The 24,989-nt window shown below is 38.5% G+C and overlaps 1 protein-coding gene across 3 annotated transcripts in view; it reads right to left on the bottom strand.

Moving 5' to 3' along the window:
• USP12 (ubiquitin specific peptidase 12) overlaps positions 1-24,989 on the bottom strand; it is an 84,487-nt gene that overhangs the window by 6,632 nt on the left and 52,866 nt on the right. Inside the window, exons 3-7 of one of the 3 annotated variants that reach the window (XM_024580752.3) lie at positions 24,284-24,497; positions 16,569-16,798; positions 12,320-12,396; positions 12,122-12,205; positions 1,830-2,027 (exon numbers count right to left, since the gene is read on the bottom strand). In XM_024580752.3, the coding sequence (XP_024436520.1) occupies positions 1,830-2,027; positions 12,122-12,205; positions 12,320-12,396; positions 16,569-16,798; positions 24,284-24,497 (803 nt within the window). Of the gene's footprint in view, positions 1-1,829; positions 2,028-12,121; positions 12,206-12,319; positions 12,397-16,568; positions 16,799-24,131; positions 24,259-24,283; positions 24,498-24,989 lie in introns of those variants that run through there. The other 2 variants (XM_045188086.3, XM_045188085.2) reach the window with 2 other exon arrangements.

The following is a 24,989-nucleotide window of genomic DNA, read 5'->3' as shown; positions in this document are numbered from 1 at the left end:
GAGGCTGTAGAGAAGAGCACCAAGGAAGACACACAGCAGCTTAACAGGCAGAGCAGGGAGCAGAAGGCATGAGCGGTGCAGAGCGCGAGAAAAGGAGTAAGAGACTGGGGAGGGGGATGACAGGAACTCAGGCAGGAGTGAGCCCCACTGTAGTCAGCTGGCCTGTGAGGCGTTAGTGGGCACCCACCCCTCAACTTCGGCAGCATTCTGACAGCTAAGGTTGGAGATGCAGATACACAGCAAGAGATCGTCACAGTGCTTGTGACAGCTGACTGACTGGTGGTGAGGTTGGGAGGAGAAGGACATGAGACCAAGGAAAGGGTTAAAAAGAAAGGTCAAGAGTTAAGAAGCTGTAAGGGAAAAAGGGTGGATTAAATTTAAAAAAAAGACAGAGAGGGGAGGGGGCCCAGGGTTATGATGAGGAATCTCAGAGTTCAAGATCTTATGAGTAAAGCAATTCCAAAAAATGGAGTAGAATTTAAATTGAATAAAACTGTCACTGAATATGAAAGGGCTACAAAATGGTAAAGTTAGGGTGTGAAAAACTAACATATTTTTATTAAAACAGTAGCAGCAGCTAAGTAATTTACATGTTCCTTTTAATTCTAACAATGAAGTAAGGTAGTTACTATTTTTACCTTTTCCAGCAGAGAAAACTGATATTCAAGGAGCTCTGTATGAGGTCACACTGACCAGAAATGACAAAATGAGAACTGAACCCCAGATTTCTGACTCTGCAGCCTCTCGTCTGAATAACTACAGGCTCTTTGGGTCATCTCTTACTGTTTTCCTGCATTCGGATGTCATCACTCTTACTTTAAAAACTGAATGCTCCAAAAACGGAAAAGAACGACGACAGCGAAGTATAAAACACATGAAGACAGGCTAATGCAGGCCATGCAGGTTCAAAACTGCTGTGACAGAGCTGACTTCCAGTTGTCATGTTATGAGCAGAGAGTAGGGAGGGACAGCTAAAGCTGGGAGGCCAGGACTTTTTTAGGTGAATAAAACATACTGTTAGCATGTTTCCCCAAACCCTGGGGAAAAGGATGAGTGCCTATTTTACAATTATTACAGGAAATTCTTAACAGTCAACAAAGACTTATGTTTCAAATATAAATTCTCATTATGTGATGATCCTGCAGTTTAAGAGTTTTTGAGCTATTTTATAACTTGAGATACAAAGAGTAGAACATCACACTAAATTGGCTAACAGGAAATAAACACACTAAGGAAAAAAAACAACTTATCTTTGCAGATTATTTCCACATTCATTTAAAATGGTTTCACAAGCATTAACAAAAGAACATATCCAACGAATCTCAGAAATAATTTACTTTGCAGTTATTTAGGCACCATCATTTTTACCAAAAACAAAAAAATAAAAATATTTAAAAAAAACAGAAAAAGAAAATAGGCCTTAAATTTCTTAAGAATAATATTTAAATAGTAAGAACAAAATTTAAATCCAGAGGCAAAGGGGGTAGGGGGAGCATAAAGAGGGAAGAGAGGGTCCAATTTATGGAGATAGCGGGAGACAAGACTTTGGGTGGTGAGCACACAATGGAGCATACAGATAACGTACTACAGAATTGTACACTTGAAACTTGTGTGCTACTGATCAATGTGTCTTCCCCAATGAACTTAATTAAAAATCAAATCCAGACAATAATATGTTTTAACAGATATGTAAGTTTTAAGGAAGAAATGATAAAATGGGTCTGGATGAGAACCTCTGAAAGGTCTACCCGGGAATCCCTCAGGAACACCCTGAACAGCACTGTTCCCCAACCCACACTCCCGCTGCCAGGCCCCAAAGCTGCGATTACCTTCCACAGTGAACCACTACAGCAACAAGGTCGTACATTCTGTCAGGATTGGTTGCGTCGCCTGAAGTGTTAAAGAGACGAAGTTCTAAGGGAAAAACTACCCGGTAAGAAAGTTTTGTATATCGATGAAGTTGATCCATATATTTAAATCTCTTCAGATGCAGAGCTAGAATCATGGGCAGCTTTTTAACTTTCATCCTATTAAAATAAACATAAAATAAAATTTCAAAAAAGATGCCAATCCTTCAAAGAATTATCAGATTTTATGATCCAATTAACAAATGGTTAATGATCAGTCTTAATAGCCCAGCACTGCTCACTTTGCATATTTCTAACAACTATTTTTCTATTAAGAAAGCAATATTTTGAACATCTTAATACAACTTCACCCCACCCCAACCCACCCATTACCACCAAACCACATAAAGTGAGCACTCACCAGAGCTAGGCAGCGCACCTTGAGAGCCCAGCTCTGGTGAATGGGGAGGCTGTGCCACTGGACCCTACAAGCCACCAACCACTACACTGGGACACTCTACCGGGCCTGGGAGACACAGCAGCTCTACCTAATATGTAGAAACAAACACAGGGAGGCTGCCAAAATGAGGAGACAAAGGAGCATGGCCCAAATGAAAGAACAGATCAGAACTCCAGAAAAAAACCTCAACAAAATGGAGACAAGCAATCTATCAAATGCAGAGTTGAAAATACTGGTTATAAGGATGCTCAACAAACTTGGAGGAAGAGTAGATGAACTCAGTGAAAACCTCAATAGCATAAAAAAGGATATGAAAACCATAAAAAAGAATCAGTCAGAAATGAAGAAAACAGTAACTAAAATGAGTAATACTTTATAGGGAATCAACACTATAGTAGATGAAACTGAGAATCAAATCAGCGATTTGAAATGTAAGGAGGCAAAAAACACCCAACCAGAACAGCAAAAAGAAAAAGAATCCAAAAATGAGGATAACTTAAGGAGTCAAGACAACTTCAAGTGTACCAACATTCTCATCATGGGGTTGTCTGAAGAATAAAGAGCAAGAAATTGAAAACCTATTTGACAAATAATGACAGAAACCTTTCCTAACTCCATGAAGGAAACAGACAACATACCAGGAAATGCAGAGTCCAAGATGAATCCAAAGAGGTCCACACCAAGACACAACATAGTTAAAATGCCAAAGGTTAAAGACAAAGAGAGAATCTTAAAAGCTGCAAGAGAAAAGCAGTCAGTTACCTACAAGGGACCTGCCATGAGACTGTCAGCTGATTTCTCAACAGAAACTTTGCAGGCCAGAAAGGGCTGGCAGGAAATATTCCAAGTGATGAAAAGCCAGGACCTACAACCAAGATTATTCTACCCAGCAAAGCTATCATTTATAATGGAAGGGCATATAAAGAGCTTACCAGACATGAAAAAGCTAAAGGAGTTCATTACCACCAAACCAGGATTATAGTTAAAGGGTCTCCTTAAGGGGAAAAAAAAAAGATAAAAATGATGAACAATAAAATGGCAATAAATGCGTGTCTATCAACAACTGAATCTAAAAACAAATGAACAACCAGAAACAGACTCGTAGATAGAACATTCTGACAGCTGCCAGACAGCGTGGGGGGGCGGGGGGCTGGGTGAAAAGGTGAAGAGATGAAGAAGTAAACATTGGTAGTTGCAGTATAGTCACGGGGATGCAAAGTACAGCATAGGGAATACAGTCAATAATATTCTGATTAACTATGAATGGTACAAGATAGGTAAGAGATTTATCGGGATGGTCACTTAGTAAGTTATGTCATGTGTAATCACTGGGTTGTACATCTAAAACTAAAATAATATTGTATGTCAATTGTAATTCAAAAATAAAAAATCATTTTAAAAAATGGTAACAAAGTGAGAAGATAATGAGAAGGATTAAAGACCATTCTACCAAAGGTGTTTGCCAGAAAGAAATCACTGCATATTAAGAATACGACTGCATGTATCCTAGAAAGAGAGTAAAATGATCAGGAAATTTTAGGAGTTAAGTTTTTAATTGTGAAACATAGGTTACCCTTCACATTCGAAATAATCTTTACAACGCCTTGGGTTACCTTTGAGATCCTACTTCACCTAGCAACAGTCCACTCTTTCAAAGGCTCAGCTCAAATGGTACACCCTCTGGCAAAAATAACTGCTCTCGTCAATCTTCCCTCAGCACCTTACAGAGTCACTTTACATGTGCATAGTGTATCACTCTAAGTATTTATATGATTATGGGCCTTTCTCTTCTTCTAGGTCTGAACTGTCGGCAGGCCAAAACCATTTCTTTCACTTTCTTTCTCCTCTATCTCGCAACATGCCTGGCACAGGACAGACACTTGACAAACGCTGCAGAACTGAACTCTGTGTGTGTGCAGTGACACAGAACACTTCTCATAATTAAAAAAGGAAATTTACTAAGTCATTGTCTCTCATGAAGTGAAAATAATCATTTTACAGCACTGCACTAACTCCGCGCTCTACAGATCTTAAATGTGGGCAGCTGATTACTCCAGAAACACTTACTACTCTACTAACCTGGCCTTTGAAAAACATTAGCAAAAACAAGTGTTAACTCTTAATGAGTCCTGGAAAGCAATCTAACAATATGAATTAAGAGCTTTTTATGGTCTTTGTCTCAGTAAGCTCTTTCTAGAAATTAAATTAAATATATCTCAAATAGACGACTTCTGAGAAAAACTCTGTCCTAGAGTTACAAAGTATCACAGAAAATTGGGAAAATCTTCACTATTCAACAATAGGCAATGCAGAAATATATTACAATATAAATGTAACAGAATATTATATAACTTCAAACAAAAGTGATGGTGAAACTTTTTAAATGGCATGGGGAAAATATTTATGGAAAGTAAAAAAAATCAAGATATAAAATTATATAACTGATAATCCAACTCTTATAACATCAGATCCATGTAGAGCTGCTAAGACAAATTCTTTCAAAACAACAAAAAAACAGAGTATCCTTTAAAAATTTCCAGTAGAATGCAGATCCAGAATTTTCTCAGCATGAAATGAACAACTTAGATGAAATGGACAAACACCTTAAAAAACACAGACACACAATTTACCACAACTGAAAACAAGAAACAGTAGGAAATCTAAACATTCCCCTATCTACTTGTAATCAAAACCTTCCCCCTTCTCAATAGAAACAACAGAACCAAACAGCTCCACAGGGGAATTCTATCAAACATTTAAGACAGAAACAAAACCTATTTTATATAAATTATTCAATAAAAGAGGAGAGGGGAATAATCCCCAACTCTTTTCTGTGGCCAGCATAAACCCAATACCAAAACCTAACAAAGGGATAACAAGAAATTAAAATTACAGACCAGTATCTCCCATGAGACTTCATAATGTGAAAATCATTAACAAAACATTAGCAAAGTGGATGCAGCAGCGTATAAACCCCACTTGGTGATGATGTAACAGTTACACTAAATGAATAGATGATTTGTGCCTCAGTTTCTTTCTAAAAATCAGTAACTATAAAAATAAAATGGAAAGATTCCTTTATATTCCTAAGTTAACCAAGTGATATCAAAATGGAAGGGCCACTTAAAAATCTGTACAGCATATTTCTTCTTCTAAAGGGAAACACCTTAAATTTTCCAGAAACTTAATGATGATCAATAATGTGAATTTTCAAAACAAGCATGTCATCTTCCAACCCAATCAAAGTATTTTCCCACGGGACCAGGAATAAGTAGACCACAGGTCTTACTTTCTTTGTAAGAATTCATCGTCCACATTATATACGAGGTTACAAACGCAAATGACCGCAGCCCCTATCATAGAGGGTGTTGAGACTACGGTAAGGAGGCGCAGAACCTCCCTATTTGGGGTCCTATTGGGAGATTTGTGCAGGCTGTGTTCCAGGGCAGACTGAGGGAAGCAGAGAAGGGGTCCATAGCAGGCAAAATCCCACCAAGGGCAGCTCCCCAAGTCTTACAGGGAAATTCTGGACTCTGAATTTCTCTCAACCACAGCTAGGATTGATGGGCTTTCATTTTCTCTTTTCCTGGCAGTCAAAGGTGAAAAATTCCCCAAAACCTCCTTTGCAGCAGTGGAAGGGGAGTCCTCCAAAGAGCCAGAAGTGAAAGCAATCCACAGGAGGGGGAGAGGCCGGAGACCAGACACCTGCACCCAGTGCTAACTGGAATACCAACCACTCAGCTGCAGGCGATCCAGGGCACCACGGAATGCAGGCCCAATGCTGTCTGCTGTTTTGATTTTTTCCCCAAGAATAGCCAGCAACCATTTTTAGTTGTTTAGTTATACAAGTAGAATATTTAGTAAAATATTCTACTTGTATAAACTGTGTGAGCCAAGCAAAGAGGTCTATAGACAAAATTTGGTCCAAAGGGCACTAGTTTGCAAACTCTGACACAGAGATATTTAATATCCCAGCACCGGCGCATAAAAACTCACTGAATGCTGCTAGTAGACAAGCCTTGACCACAGAGAAAAGCTTAATAATTGTACAGACATGAAGTTCCACAGTCTTATAAACTGTAGCAGAAACAAGGACTAACCGGGGCAAATCAGGCTAAGGATGAGACGAAAGTATGATGCTGGGCTGGATGTGAGGAGCACACTAGGAGACTGAGACGTGAGCACAGAGGAGGCAGAACAGACAGAACCTGACCTCCATCCAGCCTGTGCTATAAACGAAGGACAGGCCAGTGAACGGATGAGGTCCACGGAGTGCCCCCACCACAGTGGAACAGAACTGAGCACTATCTGTAGATGCTGCCAGGCATGCGGCATCAACCTTTTAAAAGACTGAAGGACCCAGAAAACCAGAAACACAGGTCAGATTTAGGAGGCTTGTTAAAGGGGTGGGGGAGTATGGTCTGAATGTTTCTGTCCCCCTCAAATTTCCTATGTTGAAATCCAAATGCCCAATGTGATGGTTTTAGTAAAAGGGGCCTTCAGGAGGCGCTTGGTCATGAGGGTGTAGCCCTCACGAATGGGACTTGTGTGTAGTATGTGAGGGACCAGAGGATTGCGGGCACCCTCCCACCATGTGAGGGCAAAGTGACAAAACACCAGCTATGAACCAGGAAGAGGGTCCTCACCAGAACATGACCATGCTGGTGCCTTGACCTTGGACTTGCCAGCCTCCAGAATTGAGAAAGAAATATCTGTTGTTCATAATCCACCCAGTATTTTGTTACAGCGTCCTGAACGGATTAAGATGGGGTATGTGCGAGGGTAACCGGGGATGCTGATTCCAGGGAGGCAAACTCCTACTGCTGAAAAGATCCAGATGTGACACTTACTATATATATATATATATATATATATATATATATATATATATAGGACCTGGACACATGGAGTAAGATACGGATCCAGATATGAAAAAGGAGCAAAAGGGAAGGACTTGATCACAGGAAAAGAAAGAATCTCAATTATGAGATCTCGGGCAGATACAGACAGACATGTGGACATCACAACTTGAGGCTGAGTCACCTGGGCATTGAAGGAGTCTTCTTTGATGCCTCATAACAACAGGTTTGGTCCTAGAAGTGGGCTAAGCAGAATATGGAGTAAAGGGAGACCACAGCAAATAGAGAGAAAGGAAGCATGCGTAGGCAGGGAGCCAGTCAGACTGGGTCAGCTCCCAGTCTATGGTCACTCATCATCAAAGTGATAGAGAAGCAACAGAAATACTGCTCTTTAAAAATCACACCACCATTCCCTCCCCAAGGCCCAGAGGAAAGGGAAATACCACCTGAAACAAAGCCATCAAATCCTCTTTCATTCCTGTTCCCCAGGGACATCCTTCCACTTTCCCGTGTGCTCTGTCGTCCCGCTGGATAAAAGTCTGTGGCTGTTACATCCCATTTACCAAGCTAACATTTTTCCTGGACTGTGCTACACACAGTTCAGTAAGTATGCTGTATAAAAGGAGTCTATGTGCAAATAAGTTCTGTAAAAAGCTAGATAACAGACATTTATTCTGTGGGTCTTCTCAGAGTCTACAATATGAAGCATAAACAACTGCCAGGAAATGTTGTTATACAGCAAATTCACTGGATCACAGAATATTTATTTTACGGTATATTAATAAGATTTCCAGAAATAATTTTCCACTGTTTCCAAATTGAAACTTTTTAAAGACAATGTCTTTATATTCAAACATATATCATGAATGAAACTTCATGTGCAGTTTTTTATTGAGGTAAAAAATTCGTAACATAAACTTTACCATCTTAACCCTTTTGAAGTGCTCAGTAACTTTAGATCCATGGACATCGTTGTGCAACAGATCAAGAACTTCTTCGCCTCACTGACTGTGCCCACTGCACAGCCCCCACTCCTCTTCCTCAGACCCTGGCAACCACCATCTTATTTTCTAAGAACCTGACTCCTTTAGATTCTTCATAAAACTGGGATCATACAGAATTTGTCTTTTTGTGACCGGCTTATTTCACTTATGCACTCAAGGTTCATATATGTTGTAGCATGCGAGATGATTTCCTTCTTTTTAGGGTTGAATAATATCCCACTGTATATACATTTTCTGGGAAGGGAGGGAGAAGGAGAGGGATACGTAGATACATTGATGTGTGAGAGACACATGGATTGGTTGCCTCTTGCATGCCCCCAACCAGGGATCTGGCCCACAACCCAGGCATGTGCCCTGACGGGGAATTGAACCAGTAACCTTTCAGTTCGCAGGCCAGCACTCAATCACTGAGCCACACCAGCCAGGACTTGTCAAAGGCTTTTTCTGCATCCACTAAAATGATGATGCGGTTTTTGTCCTTCATCCAGATTGAAACCTTTTTAAGTCAAAATGATTTTTGTTTCTTTAATAAGAACTATGATCTGTACAGTCAACATAATCTTATTTTGAGACTAGACACTACAGACTTTTAGAGATGACAGGGATCTTAGAAATCAACTAATCCAAGTGAGATCCCAAAAGACTTGTCTAATATCGCACTGCAAGTTATCAGAAGGGTTGATACCCCACCCTAGTGGACATTTCTGTATTGGTGTCTTTCCATGGACTTACACATAATTTGTCCTGTAGAAATACTCTAGAATCTGCCTGAAAACATGTGGGTTGAGGTGTATATATACATAACAAAACATATTCATCGAAGCCCCAAAACAGTGGAAAGAATGGGAACAATCTAAATGGTTAGATTCGGAGGACCGGCAGACCTAGACTGCCGTGTTCACACAAAAAATACATGCGGCACCTCTTAAGACTGTTGTAAAATATATTTTCACTGACATGGTTGTAATTTAGTAAGTGAAAAAAGTTACAAAATTATATATAAAGTTTGATACTATTTCAAGAATGAGTACATACATATGCACTTAAAACATCTAGGATTTATATAAAAATGTTAAGTGTTTTCATGAATAACTCTTAAGTAATTTACACTTAGCTATATTTTCTAATACCTATACAAAGAACCTATATTCCTAATGTGATTTAGTAAAAGATTAATATAAATAATATATAAAATCTCATGTATATCCTCAAAACAAACAGCTTGACTCCGTAGACAATTTTTAATTACTCACGGACGGTTACTTGTCGTGCTATATGAGGGCCAGCTTATGCTCACAGATGGGCCTTTCTCCATCCCGCCAACAAAATTCGAGTTACATCCCTTCCAGCTACCTTCATGTCTCGACTCTGTCTTCCTTAACCAATGGTCTTAGGCACATTTCAGGATTAATCTAATATATCTGAAGGGAACACTGAGTAATCTGTTTTGATTACCTATGTCCACTACCAAAACACTTCCCTTCCCAATAAAGTCTGTGTCCCAAACAAGAACAAAAATATAATCATTTAAAAATGTAAGTTCTGCCCTGGCTGGTGTGGCTCAGTGGATTGAGCACGGCCTGTGAACCAAAGGGTCACCGGTGTGATTGCTGGTCAGGCCACAGGCCTGGGTTGCGGGTCAGGTCCCCAGTAGGGGGCATGCAAAAGGCAACCAGACACTGATATTTCTCTCCCTCTCTCCTTCCCTTCCCCCCCCTCTAAAAATAAATAAATAAAATCTTGAAAAAAAAAAAAGTTAAGTTCTTCCCCTTCCCTTCATGAACACTTCAGTTCAAACTTTGGCGGTGCAGGTAGGGGAGAGTGACAGCCCAAGCAGAGTAAGCAACATATCCACGTGAGTATGAGAGGACTGTGCACCTATGTACGTGAGGGGGATAAGACTGGTCACCTACAGGGGCACTGACTAAAAAGCAAGTAAGTAAATATATTAGGATAATGGGAGCCAATTTTTCCTGTCAGAGAAAATAATCATAAATATTAAAAAGGAAAAAACTAGAATGAACCCTCTGGTGTTGGCTGAAATTGGAAACAATCACTGTGAAATCATAGTTTTTCAAAAAGACATCTCAACAGATAAGTAAGAACAGGTGTTTCTGTGCATGACTAGATATGCACATGTGTGTATACACATCCACACATGTTCTCTAGCTCTGTTCACTAAGGGGCTCAGGACCTGGGACATCCCAATGGCCATGAGCACACCTGTACCAAGACCCTGGTTCCTAAACATCATTCTCTCCATAAAAGGAGACAGGGCTCCTTGGAGAAATGGGGAGTATCAGGGTGGGGGTAAGGACAGTAAAAGACGTGTCTGGAAAATCTTGTACTAGAAAGGAAGGAAGTGCTCAAGAACGATGGGTCATGTCAAAAAGACACAGGAACCAACTTGAAGGAGCTCCTACTAGCCAAATCAGGGATAATTCGAGCATGAAAATAAATAAAAATGGCAATGGATCACAACCCACTGAATAAAATAGGAATCTTTGAATCCACAGCAAGATTTCAAAAAATAAAAAAAGTTCAAAGTTTGAAGCAGATCATAGTGGAGAATTCTGGGAGACTTCACCGTAATCAAGTACTCAAAGACAACAGCATCAGTAATGGAGTGTTAAGAAAACAGTTAAGAGAGCAGCCCTCACACAGTCCTTGGATAGAAAGGCCTGCTTGCTTGCAGGGATGGTCCACCTTTAACTACCGAGAACTTGGATTTAGAGAGCAGTCCCACCAGGGTGGGACTCGATGTGCCAAAACCGCTCAGACAAACAATATGCTTCATGCAGAACACGGGAGGAGTTAAATGCGTCTTGTGTTACTCCACTGGGACAAAACTCTTGGGAGCCTGCCTGGCTTTCCTTGCTGACTGTGCTTTGTCACCTCTCCCTGTATTAAATTTTAGCTGTGAACATGACTGCATGTGCTGAGTCCTTTGAGTCCTTCTAGTGACTACCAAATCCAGGAGTGCATAGGGGAACCCCAACATGACACAAATCAGAATCATGTGCCACTCAACAGGATGCAGTGAGAACACAGCATCACTTCCGTAAACTTCCCACCTCCTAAATACACAACCCAAACCCAATTTCAGAAAACATAAGATGAACCTGAAGTGGGACATTCTACAAGATTACTAATCTGTAATTTTGAAAAGTGTCAAGATGATTAAAGTCAAGAAAAGACTAAGGAACAGTTCCAAATGTAAACGACTAAACAGATATAAATACTAAACACAATGTGTGATTTTGGACTGGATCCTCTTTTCAATAAAGGACATTATTGGGACATTAGTGACACTAAAGTCAGGTCTACAAAACAGTAACATGTCAGTGTTACTTGGACGGACACGGTACATAGGAAAACTTCCCTATAGGTAGGAAATCACTACTAAAGTGTCCAAAATCATGGGACATCACATCAGGACTTTACTTTCAAATGGTTTAGGGTAAAAAAAAGCATTCTTGGTATTGGTCTTACTTTTCTCTGAGTCTGAGATCGTTTCAAAGCACAAGGTAAAATAACAAGGATGATGATGACGACTCCCTTCCTTGGTACCGAGTTCCCATCTCTATAATGATATACTAAGAGAAGGTATAAAATCCAGTGTAAGAACCGCAGAGACTAGGATGGGGCTAAGAAAAGTCCCTTTTCCCTCACCAAGAAAAAAGTTTACATAATCAAGAAAGTTTCCAAATCAAATACTTTAACTGTACTGGTTCATGATTATTAAACAATTGTTAAGTGCAGAAAAATCACTGAGCTTATAGAGTTGAATACCATTTATCTAGTAATTACTTAGTGAGTCTTGACTGTTGGTGATAAAATAAAAAAATGTTTATTCAGTGTAAATTGTCACAGATCACTTCCAGCTAGAAAAGCCCATCCACAACATCCACGTCAACGAATCACCGAACAATTCCAGAAACACTGAATTACCGTTTGTGTGCTTCCTGTTTGCTGCGACATTCTTCACAGTAGTACTTGTATTCACTGCACAGAGTTTCTGTGTTGCTAAAACCCCTGTGTAAAATTCAAAAGAATTTATTTCATCTACACCAGAACAATCATGTATTCATTTAGAAATACTCTAAACTAAAGATATTCATTAAATTTCACGACTAAATCTACACTTACCTTAAACAGTGCGTAATTGATGTATTTTGTTCCACGTCGACAGAAAGGTCTAAAAAGTCTTCGTCTTTGCTGCTTATCTGTGAAAATAGGGAATTACCTTTGTTTTTTTCAAGTACCAGTAAACTACTTTCCAAAATGACAGCATTAAATGACTTCTAATAGTAGTAGTAAGTGTATGCAGAATTCTTTTTCCCCAAGTTCAAAAGAAAACGACTTGATTTGGATTATTCAAAAGAACACTGAGTACGTAACTTTCATTATCTGTACGGGTAAAACACCAAGGTACACCTGTGACTGATTCTCTTACTGGCAAAAGCTAGTATAATGTGAAATTCAATTACTTTCCAAAGTCTTGGTGTTATTGTAAAGCATGAAACAAACTATTCCACATGCACCAATTCTTAAAAACACACCAAGAGTGAATGAGAATGCTTGGCAAAGGACGTGACACCTGTATTGTTTTATCATTTAAGAAAATAAGTTAGCCCAAAATGCCAAATACCAATCTTTATTCATGACCTCTTATTTCTTTTAAGAAAATCTAATACAAAATTCTGCTTGACTTATGGGCAAGTCACCTTATAAAAATGGTTATTACTTATTCATTTGGTTTGGACCAGAGCACTTTAGACATCCATTTTCCTTGCTATTTCCTCCTTCAGCGACTCTGTCCAAGGTGACGATGCAAAAGGAGGAAATTCTCAGTTCCCTGTGCCTCTCACCCACAATGACTATACACCCAATAAGTAAATGCCTTCCTGCTTCAATACTGCATCACTGTTATAAGCTTAGTTTGTGACATATTATGGGGCTACATAGGTAATAGATACCTGTGCAAATAGGAATAAACAGGAGTATGTATATATACTGCAAGATAACTTATCTGGGTCTCAAAAGATTCAGTAAGAAAGGAAGGAAAAAGACAAGTAAAGAGGAAAGGAAACATGATGTGTTTAAGGAAAAGTAATTAGCCCCGTACTGAAGGAAAGTGGGTAAGGTGACAAGAGACAGTGTGGCAGAGGCAGGCTAAAGCCGGATCACTCAGGGCGCGGCCTCAGGTCAGCTGCATATCAGATGAGGCAGGGCTAAAGGGAAATAAAGATGAAAAAGTCTGGTGTTTCTCAGTGAGGTTTATGGTTCTCAGACACTGCCTCAGGGGTCTTCATCTTTAATTTTCATTTTTATGGTAACATAAAAATTTGACATTAAGGATCACCTGGATGTATCTGAGTTACTATGTTTGTATGCACAGCTGTGTTGGTGCCGGAAGATCACCAAATGGGGCAGTATTTAACTTTTCAGTGTTTGTAAACACGTCTGGTTATTGTTGGGCTGCTATGTCCCAATGTGGGGTCACACCCAGTATCTGGGAGATATAGGTCTAACACTCAGTGAACAAGTCTGACCAGGGAATCATCAGCACAGTGCCAATGAAAATGGAACATGACCCTCCCAATACAGAGTGAGAGGCAGCCCAAAATGAAACTCTGGAGATCTACCTTTAAAGGATAAATAGAAGAAAAGCCAGGCAATGAGATCAAGAAGGAACCATCACAGAACAGAGAACAGCAGAAGGGGGTGTTGTTACAGAAACCAGCTTCCTTCCTACCAACTAGGAGAGTAACAAACACGTTACTAAAATCTGCCATACCAGCACTGTCTTCTCCTGGAAGCTCATCCTGAGCCTTCGCAAACGCTTCTCCCTCCTACCCGGATTAGGGCTACTCATCTCTGGCTCCACAGCACCTTGCGCTTCCCAAAACCATAACATACTCTCCTGGAATTGCCTGACTAGCTGCTGATTGGACATCATTACTCTATGAGCACCTTGAGACCAGAAATTTTGTCTTATTCATCTTCCCCAACCTCTACCCATCTTCTACCTGGCACCGTTGGTACTAAAATATTTGTGCAAAACTAAATGAAGAAATGGTATCATTAAGTTTGGCACTAATGAGCATCTCCTGAATACGTAAAATGACACCTCAGATTATAAGAAAGTATTTTCAATTCAAACCCTTAATTCTTGGGAGACTACCTGCAAATATATACTAGGACACAGGAGGACCTAGTGGAAAAATGGGTGTACTATCTACCTATTACAAATCAAATTAATAAATATTCGAGCACTAACAACAATGGCTAACGTAACTTCTTCCCTATCCCTCAATACCCCCAGCCGACAAAATAAACTTCCAAGTCCTTAGATAGTGCCCCAAAGACCTCCACACAGGGCCCCAAATCCACCTTCCCAGCTTCACCTACTGCTGCATTTCTCAACATGCTAAACACAAATTCAATTATTTTCTATTTCATCAAAGAAGGATGAATTATACATAACTTCTAAAACAGACCAAATGCCATTATACCATCAAGGCCCTGGCCTGGTAGCTTGGTTGGTTAGAGCACTGCCCTGATATGCCAAGGTTGCCGGTTCGATCCCTGGTCAGGGCACTCGCAAGCAGCAACCAATGAATGTGTAGATAAGTGGAACAATGAATCGATGTTTTTCTCTTCCTCTCCCTTCCCCTCTCTCTTTCTCTCTTAAAAAAAAAAAGTCAAGCAACGGCAAATTCCCTGATTTACACCTACTATTCCAACTGAAATACTGCTCCAATAATTAAGCAATATGTTTCCTAAAGCTTAGAATTCAGTTACGACAAAATTTTTCTTTATAAGATACATTAAAAAAAACCCTCATGTTAAAGTAACAAATTGAGAGGGAAAGGGTTGGGGAGGTAGAAGAGGGTAAAGGTGGATAAATGGTGATAGAGGGAGACCTGACTCAGGGTGGTGAACACACAATATAATACATAGATGATGTATTACAGAATTGTACACCTGAAACCTATATAATTTTATTAACCAATGTCACCCCAATAAATTTAACTGAAAAATAACTTCAGTTGATTCGATTGAATAAAGATGAGTATTGAGCCCAACCCCCAACATCAAACATGGACCAGTAAAAGCCACTACCTCAATCACCTGATGGCTGCAGCGATGGACAACGCCCGCACCCAAGATAATCTTACTCTAAACCCAAAACCATCTTCCCAGGTGGTTAGTGTAAGCCCTCAGTCACGCTCTTTCACTTGACCTGAAAGAGGCTTACCAATAAAAATCTATTTAGAAAAGGGAATCTTATTTACTACTGTGTCATTCATTAATTAAAATTGTAGTTTTGACAATGATCATTCTGCAGATGCCAAGTTATAGTTAAAAATATCAATCCATAAACACTCAATAGATCACTCACTGGTACAAGTTATGATTTTTTTCAAACAAATTGTGTTGAAACAACTAGACATTCACATGCAAAAGAAAAAAACCCTTAGACACTGACCTTAATTCTCTCATAAAAATTAACTTCGAAATGAATTATAAAATACAAACTATAAAACTCCTAAAACATTAACATTGGGGAAAAATGTAGATGAGTTTGGGTTTGGTGAAAATTTTTTAGGTACAACACCAAAAGCATTTTGAGAACACCATTTCCATGAAGCAAAAAATTGGACTTTACTAAAATTAAAATCTTAAAATTGAAACATTAAAAACTTCTGACCTGCCAAAAACACTGTTAAGAGAATGAGAAGACAGACAGAAGACTGGTAGGAAATATTTGGAAAAGACATCTAATAAGAGAGTGGTATCCAAAATATACAAAGAACTCTTAAAGCAACCCAATTTTAAAAACGGGAAAAGACCCGTAAAGACCCCTCACCAAAGAAGATATACAGATGGCAAATACGCCTATGAAAATATGTTCGACATCACCCCCTGGGGGTCTCGGAATGTATTTCTGCGGATAAGGGGGCACACTGTACCCAGCAAGTGGGTATCTTCCTCTGTTCGAACATACACAGTATGCTTTAATTTTTATTCCAACCATAAAAAATAAACATAATTGTAGAACAGGAAAAACAAAATAATATAGCTCCCAGACCTGTAAGTTTCTTGTAAGCTTTAACTAAAACTTAATTTCCAGACAAGGTCCATGGCTTCCTAAACAGAAACAAAAGCAAACAGCTCAAACTGCCATCAGTATTTTCCTGTCATGGCAGGTGTTCACATAAGCAGCATTATGAAAATGTATAGAGAGATTTTTTTCAACTGACAAGTCCATCTTTACATTTACCCCACATCTAAGGACAGCTTCCAAGTTCATCTCTCATACTTAACCTCAAAGAACTTTCATGATAATGAATTACATTATTTTCTACATAAAATGTTACAATATACTTACAGTTTCACAAGTAAGACATCTGGTTTCATTAGTTAATGTTCCCTGAAAAATCTCATGAACCCAAGTCGGGTCAGGTGTGCTGTGGTTGTTCTCACTGTCCACGCTGCCATTGGGCAGACGGCCATTCTGTTTTTCCTGCTTTCTTTCTTCTTGTAAAATATCAGCAATTGTATTTAGTAGGTAATTTAAGAACTCATGGGCATCCTGCTGCATGTAGTTGTCAAAAAGCTCTAAAAATAAAAATATATTAGAGAATTACTTCAGAATTAATAACTTTAATAAAAAGCCAAATTAAAAAAAGCATATCTAGTATTCCATCAGAACTAAGTAAAAATGTGTGGCAGTGTTAGTAACTTACAAGGAATAAATATCTTTCACATCTAAAAATTATGAATGAATTTGGGGAAATAAAGTTAAGATGAATGAGAATATTTTTTAAAAAGATAATACTGATCCATGAAGAAAGGGCAAAACCTATACTCGCACATTTACATAATGTACTAGGATGACAAGAAGCAATGGCTTTTTATTAGCTCATCTAGTCTATTATCCCACAAATACTACAATATGACAAGTTGTTAACATCCTCTGCATATAATAAAGAGCTTAAACAAAAGAAAATGCAAAGTGGGCAAAGGACTTGAAATCAACAATTTATAGAAACAAAATTCAAAAGGTTAAGAAACACGAGGAAACGTTCAACCCCCACGATAATCGAAAGTCTTGATTTTCCTATCTGTAAAATGGAATACCATCTTCCTTTGAAAAGTTACTGTAAAACTAAGATGGCAAAAAGTGAAAATTATTTCTCAGGAGGTATATGAATATAAAGCATGAGTTTAATCTTGGTGTCACAAAGACCAAGTGTCACATTTAAATAGCATCACATTTAAGGTGCAAGACTGTTTGGGCCCACATTATGGGCCCACCTCTAATCGTTACATGTCACAGGCAATTTACTTAACCTCTGTTGGACTGCAAATCAGATACAGTAATATTAAGAACGAAACTGGAGCCACACTTCATTCCTCTGTTATATATTTGTCCTGAGGGATTTGCTAGCTTTAAACAAACTCCCTATGTTATTTTTAAATTAAATTTACGGGGGTGACATTGGTTAAATAGAGTCATACAGGTTTCCAGTATATATTCCTATGATACACGATCTATACTGTGTGCCTACCACCCAAAGTCAAATCATCAGTAAGGTGGTTCCTCAAAAAACTGAAAACAGTGTTACCATATGACCCAGCAACCCCTCCTCCGGGTATCTACCTGAAAAACTCGAAAACATTTATTCACAAAGTCATAGGCACCCATATGGTCACCGCAGCATTATTCACAGCGGCCAAGACATGGAGACAACCACAGTGCCCTTTGACAGAGGACTGGATGAAGAAGATGGGGTGCACATATACAACGGAGTAGTACTCGGCTGTAAGGAAAGATGAAATACTGCCTCTTGCCACAACACGGATGGACCTTGGGGATATTATACTAAGTGAAATAAGTCAGTCAGAAAAAGCTAAGAACCACGTGATTTCACTCCTATATTATTTTAAAGAAAAATAAAAGCCCTGAGTCCTAAAAGTTATGGCTTTAGCCCATGCAGAATTAACAGCTAAGTGATCTTTAACTTGGTATGTCATGTGTCCACTGGTTTCTGCACACTGCACAGGTCACTGCACTCCCCCTGACCGGAGACAGCCTGCCCCTCTGTAAAACCTTCTGGCCGCCCACCTCATTTCTCTGAGACCTAGCCAAGTCATGCTAGGGTCCCTCGGGTGGGTCCACCACTAGATCTGTCTTCTATATCAAAGTGCAAACAACAGAAGTCAATTCCCTTTAACCTTGCCTTTCAATGCAGTAATTCTCCATCCCTGAAATACTACCCCATGCCTCAACCCCAGTCTCCTGTCTCCTACTACTCTCATTCATTCGCTCTGTACCTTATTTCTTTCCTCGGCCTAGGGACTGTCTTCTTTCCTTCTAGGAACTGCTTTCTTTTAGAAATTCCTTCTCTCTTCAACCTTTGGCACTTTCTAGCTCCCTGCTGCCACTTCTAAACCACCATACTCTCACTTGCAGATAAAAACTCACCCTCAGTCAAAAAAGTTCTTAAAATCTGGCCATGCTACCCTTCACCCTCCTATCCCTGCAGTCCCCTGCCAATCTTTCCTCACTCACCCAATGATGGCCTGACTTACAGTTTCTCCATCCACCCCGGCTCCTGCACCAGCCTTGCTGCTTTCAGTGTCTAGGCAGCTTCCTTTTGTGCATGTGGACCCATTAAAAGTCAAAAGCTTTCTTCTCTCTCACTCCCCACCCCAGGTCAGATCTAGAACTATCCACTTCAGGAAGTCCATTAAGATAAAAACTGGAAGGAAATTGTGCTGGAGTTGATTAGGGGGCTTAAGGAAAAGTGGAGACAAATTGAGGAGTCATGGAGAAATCTAAAAAGGATTATGAAGGAGGACCACTCAGAAGATTTTATAAACACCGCCTAGTTAAGAACTGAACAATTCACTACATGGATATCCGTCATCTACATGATGGCTCAATGCCACAATCTAAACTAGTTTCATTTCTCACTGTTAAAGAAGTATTTTAGCATATATGCACGTTTTTCAAAATAATTATTTTTGTAAAGCAAAGTTGTGCAAATGCTTTTGTTTTTTAGAAACCTGAAACATCTTTTTTTGGATATTCTCTTAACAGAGAAGAATGACTTCATATTTACAGAAATACCTCAACTTGCTTGAAAACACCAGAAGTGAGATGCAAAGCAAACCAGAAAACGCTCTTTAAGTGTTTTGTTGAAATATTTAAAATAATATATAGTGTACTTTCTATAAATATACTGAATGTGCCAGAACTTGCACTGCCTCAGAACAGGCACTATAGTTTTAAAAACCTCAACCAGGACTGCATAAACATCAACACAACATCAACTAAATGACCTCAGGACAATCCCTGTAAACTAAATCTTCATTTTCTTCTGGTGTGCTTTCTCCTCTGCTAAGTAATACAATGGGAAAGGTGGACTTCAAATTTGCTTTGGGAAATTAAACAAATACATTCATTGATTGATTCATTCATTCAACAAATATTTAGTAAGCACCTACTATGTGCCAGGACTGGATTATGTACTGGGAATACAATGGTGAACAAAAACAATGGGTTCCTTGTATCAAAGAACTAACAATCTAGTGGGAGAGACAGAAAATGTCATATTATATAAATGCAGAAACTAGTATAGTCCTGATATAGCTACAACATTAATGTGAAAATCGAAAACAAAATCACTGCTTAAAAATGTTATGTTTTCTTTATAGTTCAGAAATAGCAACAGCTTTCATTACACAAAATATCTTTCATGCTCTTTTGAAGAAAGACTGAAATGAACATGGGAAATAATTTCTTCAAATATATTTAATAAGTGTTTTTGTGAACAACTAACATTTCCTCATTTAAGGAAGACTAACACCTGGAAAAAAATATATATATATACACATTTATTTATGTTTGTATCTCCCCACAGTATCTGAAACACTGTTATGTATCCACAGGTTTCTTAAGACCAGGACCCTTCCTATTTCATTCACAGCTGTACCCCCAACACTTAGGCCTGCCACATAGTAGACGGACCTGACATTTTTTAAAATAAATAAACAAATTAATGAGGAACAACGGGGGTTCAAACAGTTAAAAACAACATGAGAAAAGTAAACATGGCCCAAAACAACAATGTGAACTGTGTACGTGGCTAAGATTCAGTAAGTCGGAGCACAGTTGTAGACGCCCTCTGCTCCGATGCTCAAGGCCACCGTAAATGACTCCACCCTCTACAGCACAGTCAACACCAGCTAACACACCGTGCTTGTCAGACCATAAGACGCACCTTGGTTTTAGAGGAAAATAGGGAAAAAAATTTTGAAACAAAAAATGAGGTAAAATATTTAATAACATCCTTTAAAGCAGAATCCTGTAGCAAGCCAGGTAAGCTGCATTCGGACTGTAAGACGCACCCCCATTTTCCTCCCAAATTTGGGGTGAGTGCGTCTTATAGTCTGAAAAATATGGTAATGAGATCACCAACCTGTTTTAAATCTTCCAAAACAATAAAAAGCCTAGAAGAAGTTACTGATTTTAAACAGATAGCTTCACTTCTTACCTAGATCACTCAGTCTCCTGTCTGGTCTCCCTGCTTATTCCCATACTGCCCATCCCACCCCCATTCCCACAGAGCAGACACCCAGCAGCCAGAGGGCTCTCAACACTCCATGGTTTCCCACAGCTTTCTCTAACTTTTATCTTCATCTTACTCCACTCTAATTCTCTTGAAGTGTTTTACACACTTTGGGCAACTGCAATCTCTGTTCTATCTGCTTAGAAAAATTTTGCCTCAGATCTTTAAATGGCTTCTTTCTCACTTCAAATCTCTGGTCTAACACCAATGATCAACTCCCTCATTCGCCATCCCCTTCCCTGGCTTATTTTTCATCACAGTCCTGACGCATTGTATTACATAAATGTTTATTGTTTGTCCTTCCCACTAGGATGTCAGCTCCCTGAAGGCAGAGGCTTTGTCTTATTTCCATATCCCTAGCTCTGCACAGTGCCTGGCACACAGCAGGAACTAATATATAACAATTAACAATTCCAACATTCTGCTAGTATCGCCTCACGGAAGATGTCTGGAGCACAGGAGATCACACTGTACTTAGGAGCACTGTGCCACAGTCCAAGACTGGGTGATACAAATTAAAATTTTAAAAACAAAAATGCATTACTAAAATTACAATAGATTCTTTCCAAAGGATATAAAAATGATTTTTTATATAAGGCAATAGTAGTTTAAAAATATGGAGCTAATATCTATTGAGAATATAAAACATGAAGTTTTTAACATAACATGTAAGGAAATTGATTTAAGAATGGCGAAGTTAGTGGAAATATTAAAATGGGCAACATATTTTTTACAGAGATGTAAAACAAACCAGCAAACAAAATCCCAGAAGGAAATTTACACAATGGATAACCTATGAAATCCTCTTTGATTTGTATGCTCTTCTCTATATAATTATCAAGGAAAAATTCAAAAGCAAAAATATATTTCAAAACATACTTACAAATGTCAGCAGCATCAAAATAATAAAAATGCTTTTCTATTAAATATTGTTTCTCAAGTATATAAACATGAAACAAAACTTATGATATGGGTCTGAAATATTCCTTCTATAATCATTCGACAAAGTATTTAAGAAGTCTACTGTGCATCAATTTACTTGGCCTAAACACAAAATTCAGAAAATATCAATTAGAAAATAATCAACACTTTAAGAAGCAAACAAATAAAGCCATGGGTCTTTAACCGCACAAAACTTTTAAAACACAGTAACTTGGACTCTGTGTTCAACATGACAGTCAATCTAAAATTTAAAAAATAAAAAAATAAAATGAAATCATTGTACCCTTACAGATGTCATGGACTGCATGCGTGTGTCCCTCCCCTAAATTCTACGCTGAAACCTTAATCCCCAGTGTGGTACTATTTGGAAATAGGGCCTTTGGGAGGTCATCCAGGTCTTGAGAGCTAAGATTAGTGCCCTTCTAAGGAGACACATGAGAAAGCTTGCCCCCACCTGCCCCTGCCACCACCCACCCTGCAGTGTGACAATACAGCAAGAAGGCTGCCAACTGCCTGCAAACCAGAAAGAGGGAGCTCATCAGACATTGAATCTGCCAGCACCCTAATCTTGGACCCCCCAGCCTCTAGAAATGTGAGAAATAAATGTTTTATTGTTTAAGCCACCTAGTCTAGAGTATTTTTATTATAGCAGCCCAAACTAAGACAGTTCACATGCAATATATTAAACACTGAGGTCAAGAATAATGTAACATTAAATGAAAAGGAAAATAATGTGTGTTCTATGTGAGTTTCATGTTTCTGATGTTGTGTTTCTGAAATAGTAACAAAAATCAGAATGGCATGTTCAATTATCATGTACATGAATTTTCTATCAGAACAAAAATTTTTTAAATTTTTTAGGTATATTTTATTGATTATGCTATTATAGTTGTCCCATTCTTTTTTTCTCCCCTTTATCCCCCTCAGCCCTGCACCCCCTCCCACCAGTATTCCCCACCTTAGTTCATGTCCATGGGTCATACATGTAAGTTCTTTGGCTTCTACATTTCCTATACTATTCTTAACTACCCCTGTCTATTTTGCACCTGCCATTTATGCTACTTACTCCCTGTCCATTTTCCCCCTCTCTCCCCCCCCTCCCTGCTGATAACCCTCCATGTGATTTCCATTTCTGTGATTCTGTTATTGTTGTTTGCTTAGTTTGTTTTTTTCTTTTAGGTTCAGTTGTTCATAGTTGTGAGTTTGTTGCCCACAGCAAAAATTTTAAAGTTTTACAGCAATACTGACAAAAACACTGGAAAGACTTGAATCACTAGTCTACATTCTAACAGTGTTAGATTTGGCTTTCTTAAAATTTTAAGAATATGCTACAGATCTATAATCTAAGAAAGTAAATACTGTTTAGCTTTCCTCAGAGAAACACACAAAAAAGATGAATTTTTGTGAGAAATTAATCAACTACTCTATTTTTAGGGGGGCATATGGAGAAAATGAACAAAATCTTTAACATATGTATCAGATGCAAGAATAATAGCCTACAGCGACATTATTCCATCTTGTGTTTCAGAAAGGAAGATGTGACCCAGGCACATCTCAACTGACGTGATAATGAACAATGGCGACTGAGTTAAGGGCAGGATTCCCCACTGGTGTACCTAGTGACCAGTCTTAAAGACTTCTCATATCTGATTTCTGTGGAGTAGCTTTCTCTCTGATAACAAAATTAAACTAAAAATATCACTCAACTTTACATTTACATGATTGAAATACCCACCTTAAACAAAACCCGAATTTTCCGTGTTATTTAAATCTCACCAGAGTTTTCTGAGGCGGCATACCACATTAACTGGAACACTGGGCGTACAAGTCAGGGAGAAGTACGGGACTGTTACCTTAACTTCTCTGAGCCTCGATTATTTTGTATAAAGTATAAAACAATGTCTAACTTATGGGCTTGCTGTAAAAATTAAACTAAAAGTATTCTGAGAAAAAAAGAAGTGGGCTTTAATCAGTAACTATTTTTCAAAGGAAGGGGGAATGACTAAAGCTAACTATCCTAAGCCAGAAAGTGGATTTGTTCTGGTTCTTTCTTTCCCTAGGGTGTGACTCCTGGCAAGGCTTTCAGCTTGTTTTTTTCATGGTTAAAATGGGCAAAAACATGCTCTGTATATCGGACTGCTGTAACGATCAAATAAGTTAAATACATAAAAGCATTACAAAACAACAAATGAACAATAATGTGGATAAAACTTCATTCTTGACAGAAAAGCCAAGCAAGAAAATAAAAGAGAGAAAAATTATTGTATGATTTCTCACTTCCTGGCATGCAGAATCTGATCGTGATTTAACACACTTCAAACATTAATCATAGCTCATTAATTACTGTTTGACTATCTCCTCACTAAACTAACCTTCCTTAATGATGGGAACATCACCTTAGAGTCTTCAGTGTCTACACATGTCACCTGGCATTAAAGGTGCTCAGGCAGTGCTTGCTGATTGCAGTATGCTCCAGTGAGCCTTCCTGTTAGGTAAGCAACACATTCAGAAGTAAAGGGATTACCATTTTCTTTCCGTAATCTTGTTATGAACTTCTTGGGAGGTATTACTCCAACTTTTTTCTTCTGGGTGGCTATGCTATGGAACAGATCTGCTAAGCACGTAAGAAGGTTCTCCTTCTTCCTAGGTTGACTCTTGTATGCTAGAACTTTTTCCCGAAACGGACGGCAAAAATAAAGTGCTTGAAGAACTGAATTGCAGTAGCAGGTATTCCCAAACTGGAACAGAAAGAAAATCGTTTGGTTAAGTTAAGGACAACACATTTCCCAGAGAAAGAATTTCCATGTGTATAGCTGAGAAAAGAGAAAAATAGGGAATTTATGATCCTCATAAATTAAACGGTATCTGAGAATAGAAATGATTCTGACTGCAAATTAGCCATTTTAACATTAAACAGATGCTCTAGGCATCCGTTTCAGGTTAAAATTGAAGGAAAATATATACAATAAATCTGGTCTTTCTGAAAACTGATTTAAAGAACTATATAATTTGAATAGTAAGATTAAGGTTTCAGATGCCAGATAATTTTATTCTTTTTAAATTCCCATGGTTATTAATAGTATTGGTTGTATACTAAGCATTTTATATGTACATTTAAAAATATAACTCAAAAATTATTTAAAAGAACACAAAGTGAGGTTTTTTCTAAATTAGATTCTTAAGGGCCATCCAAAAATAAAAAACCCAAGATCCTCTGAAATATTAGATTA

The sequence above is a fragment of the Desmodus rotundus genome, chromosome 3 (assembly GCF_022682495.2).
Source record: "Desmodus rotundus isolate HL8 chromosome 3, HLdesRot8A.1, whole genome shotgun sequence".
Lineage (NCBI taxonomy): Eukaryota > Metazoa > Chordata > Mammalia > Chiroptera > Phyllostomidae > Desmodus > Desmodus rotundus.
Note: the sequence above shows the minus strand (reverse complement) of the source record. Positions and strands in the feature narration are given on the sequence as shown.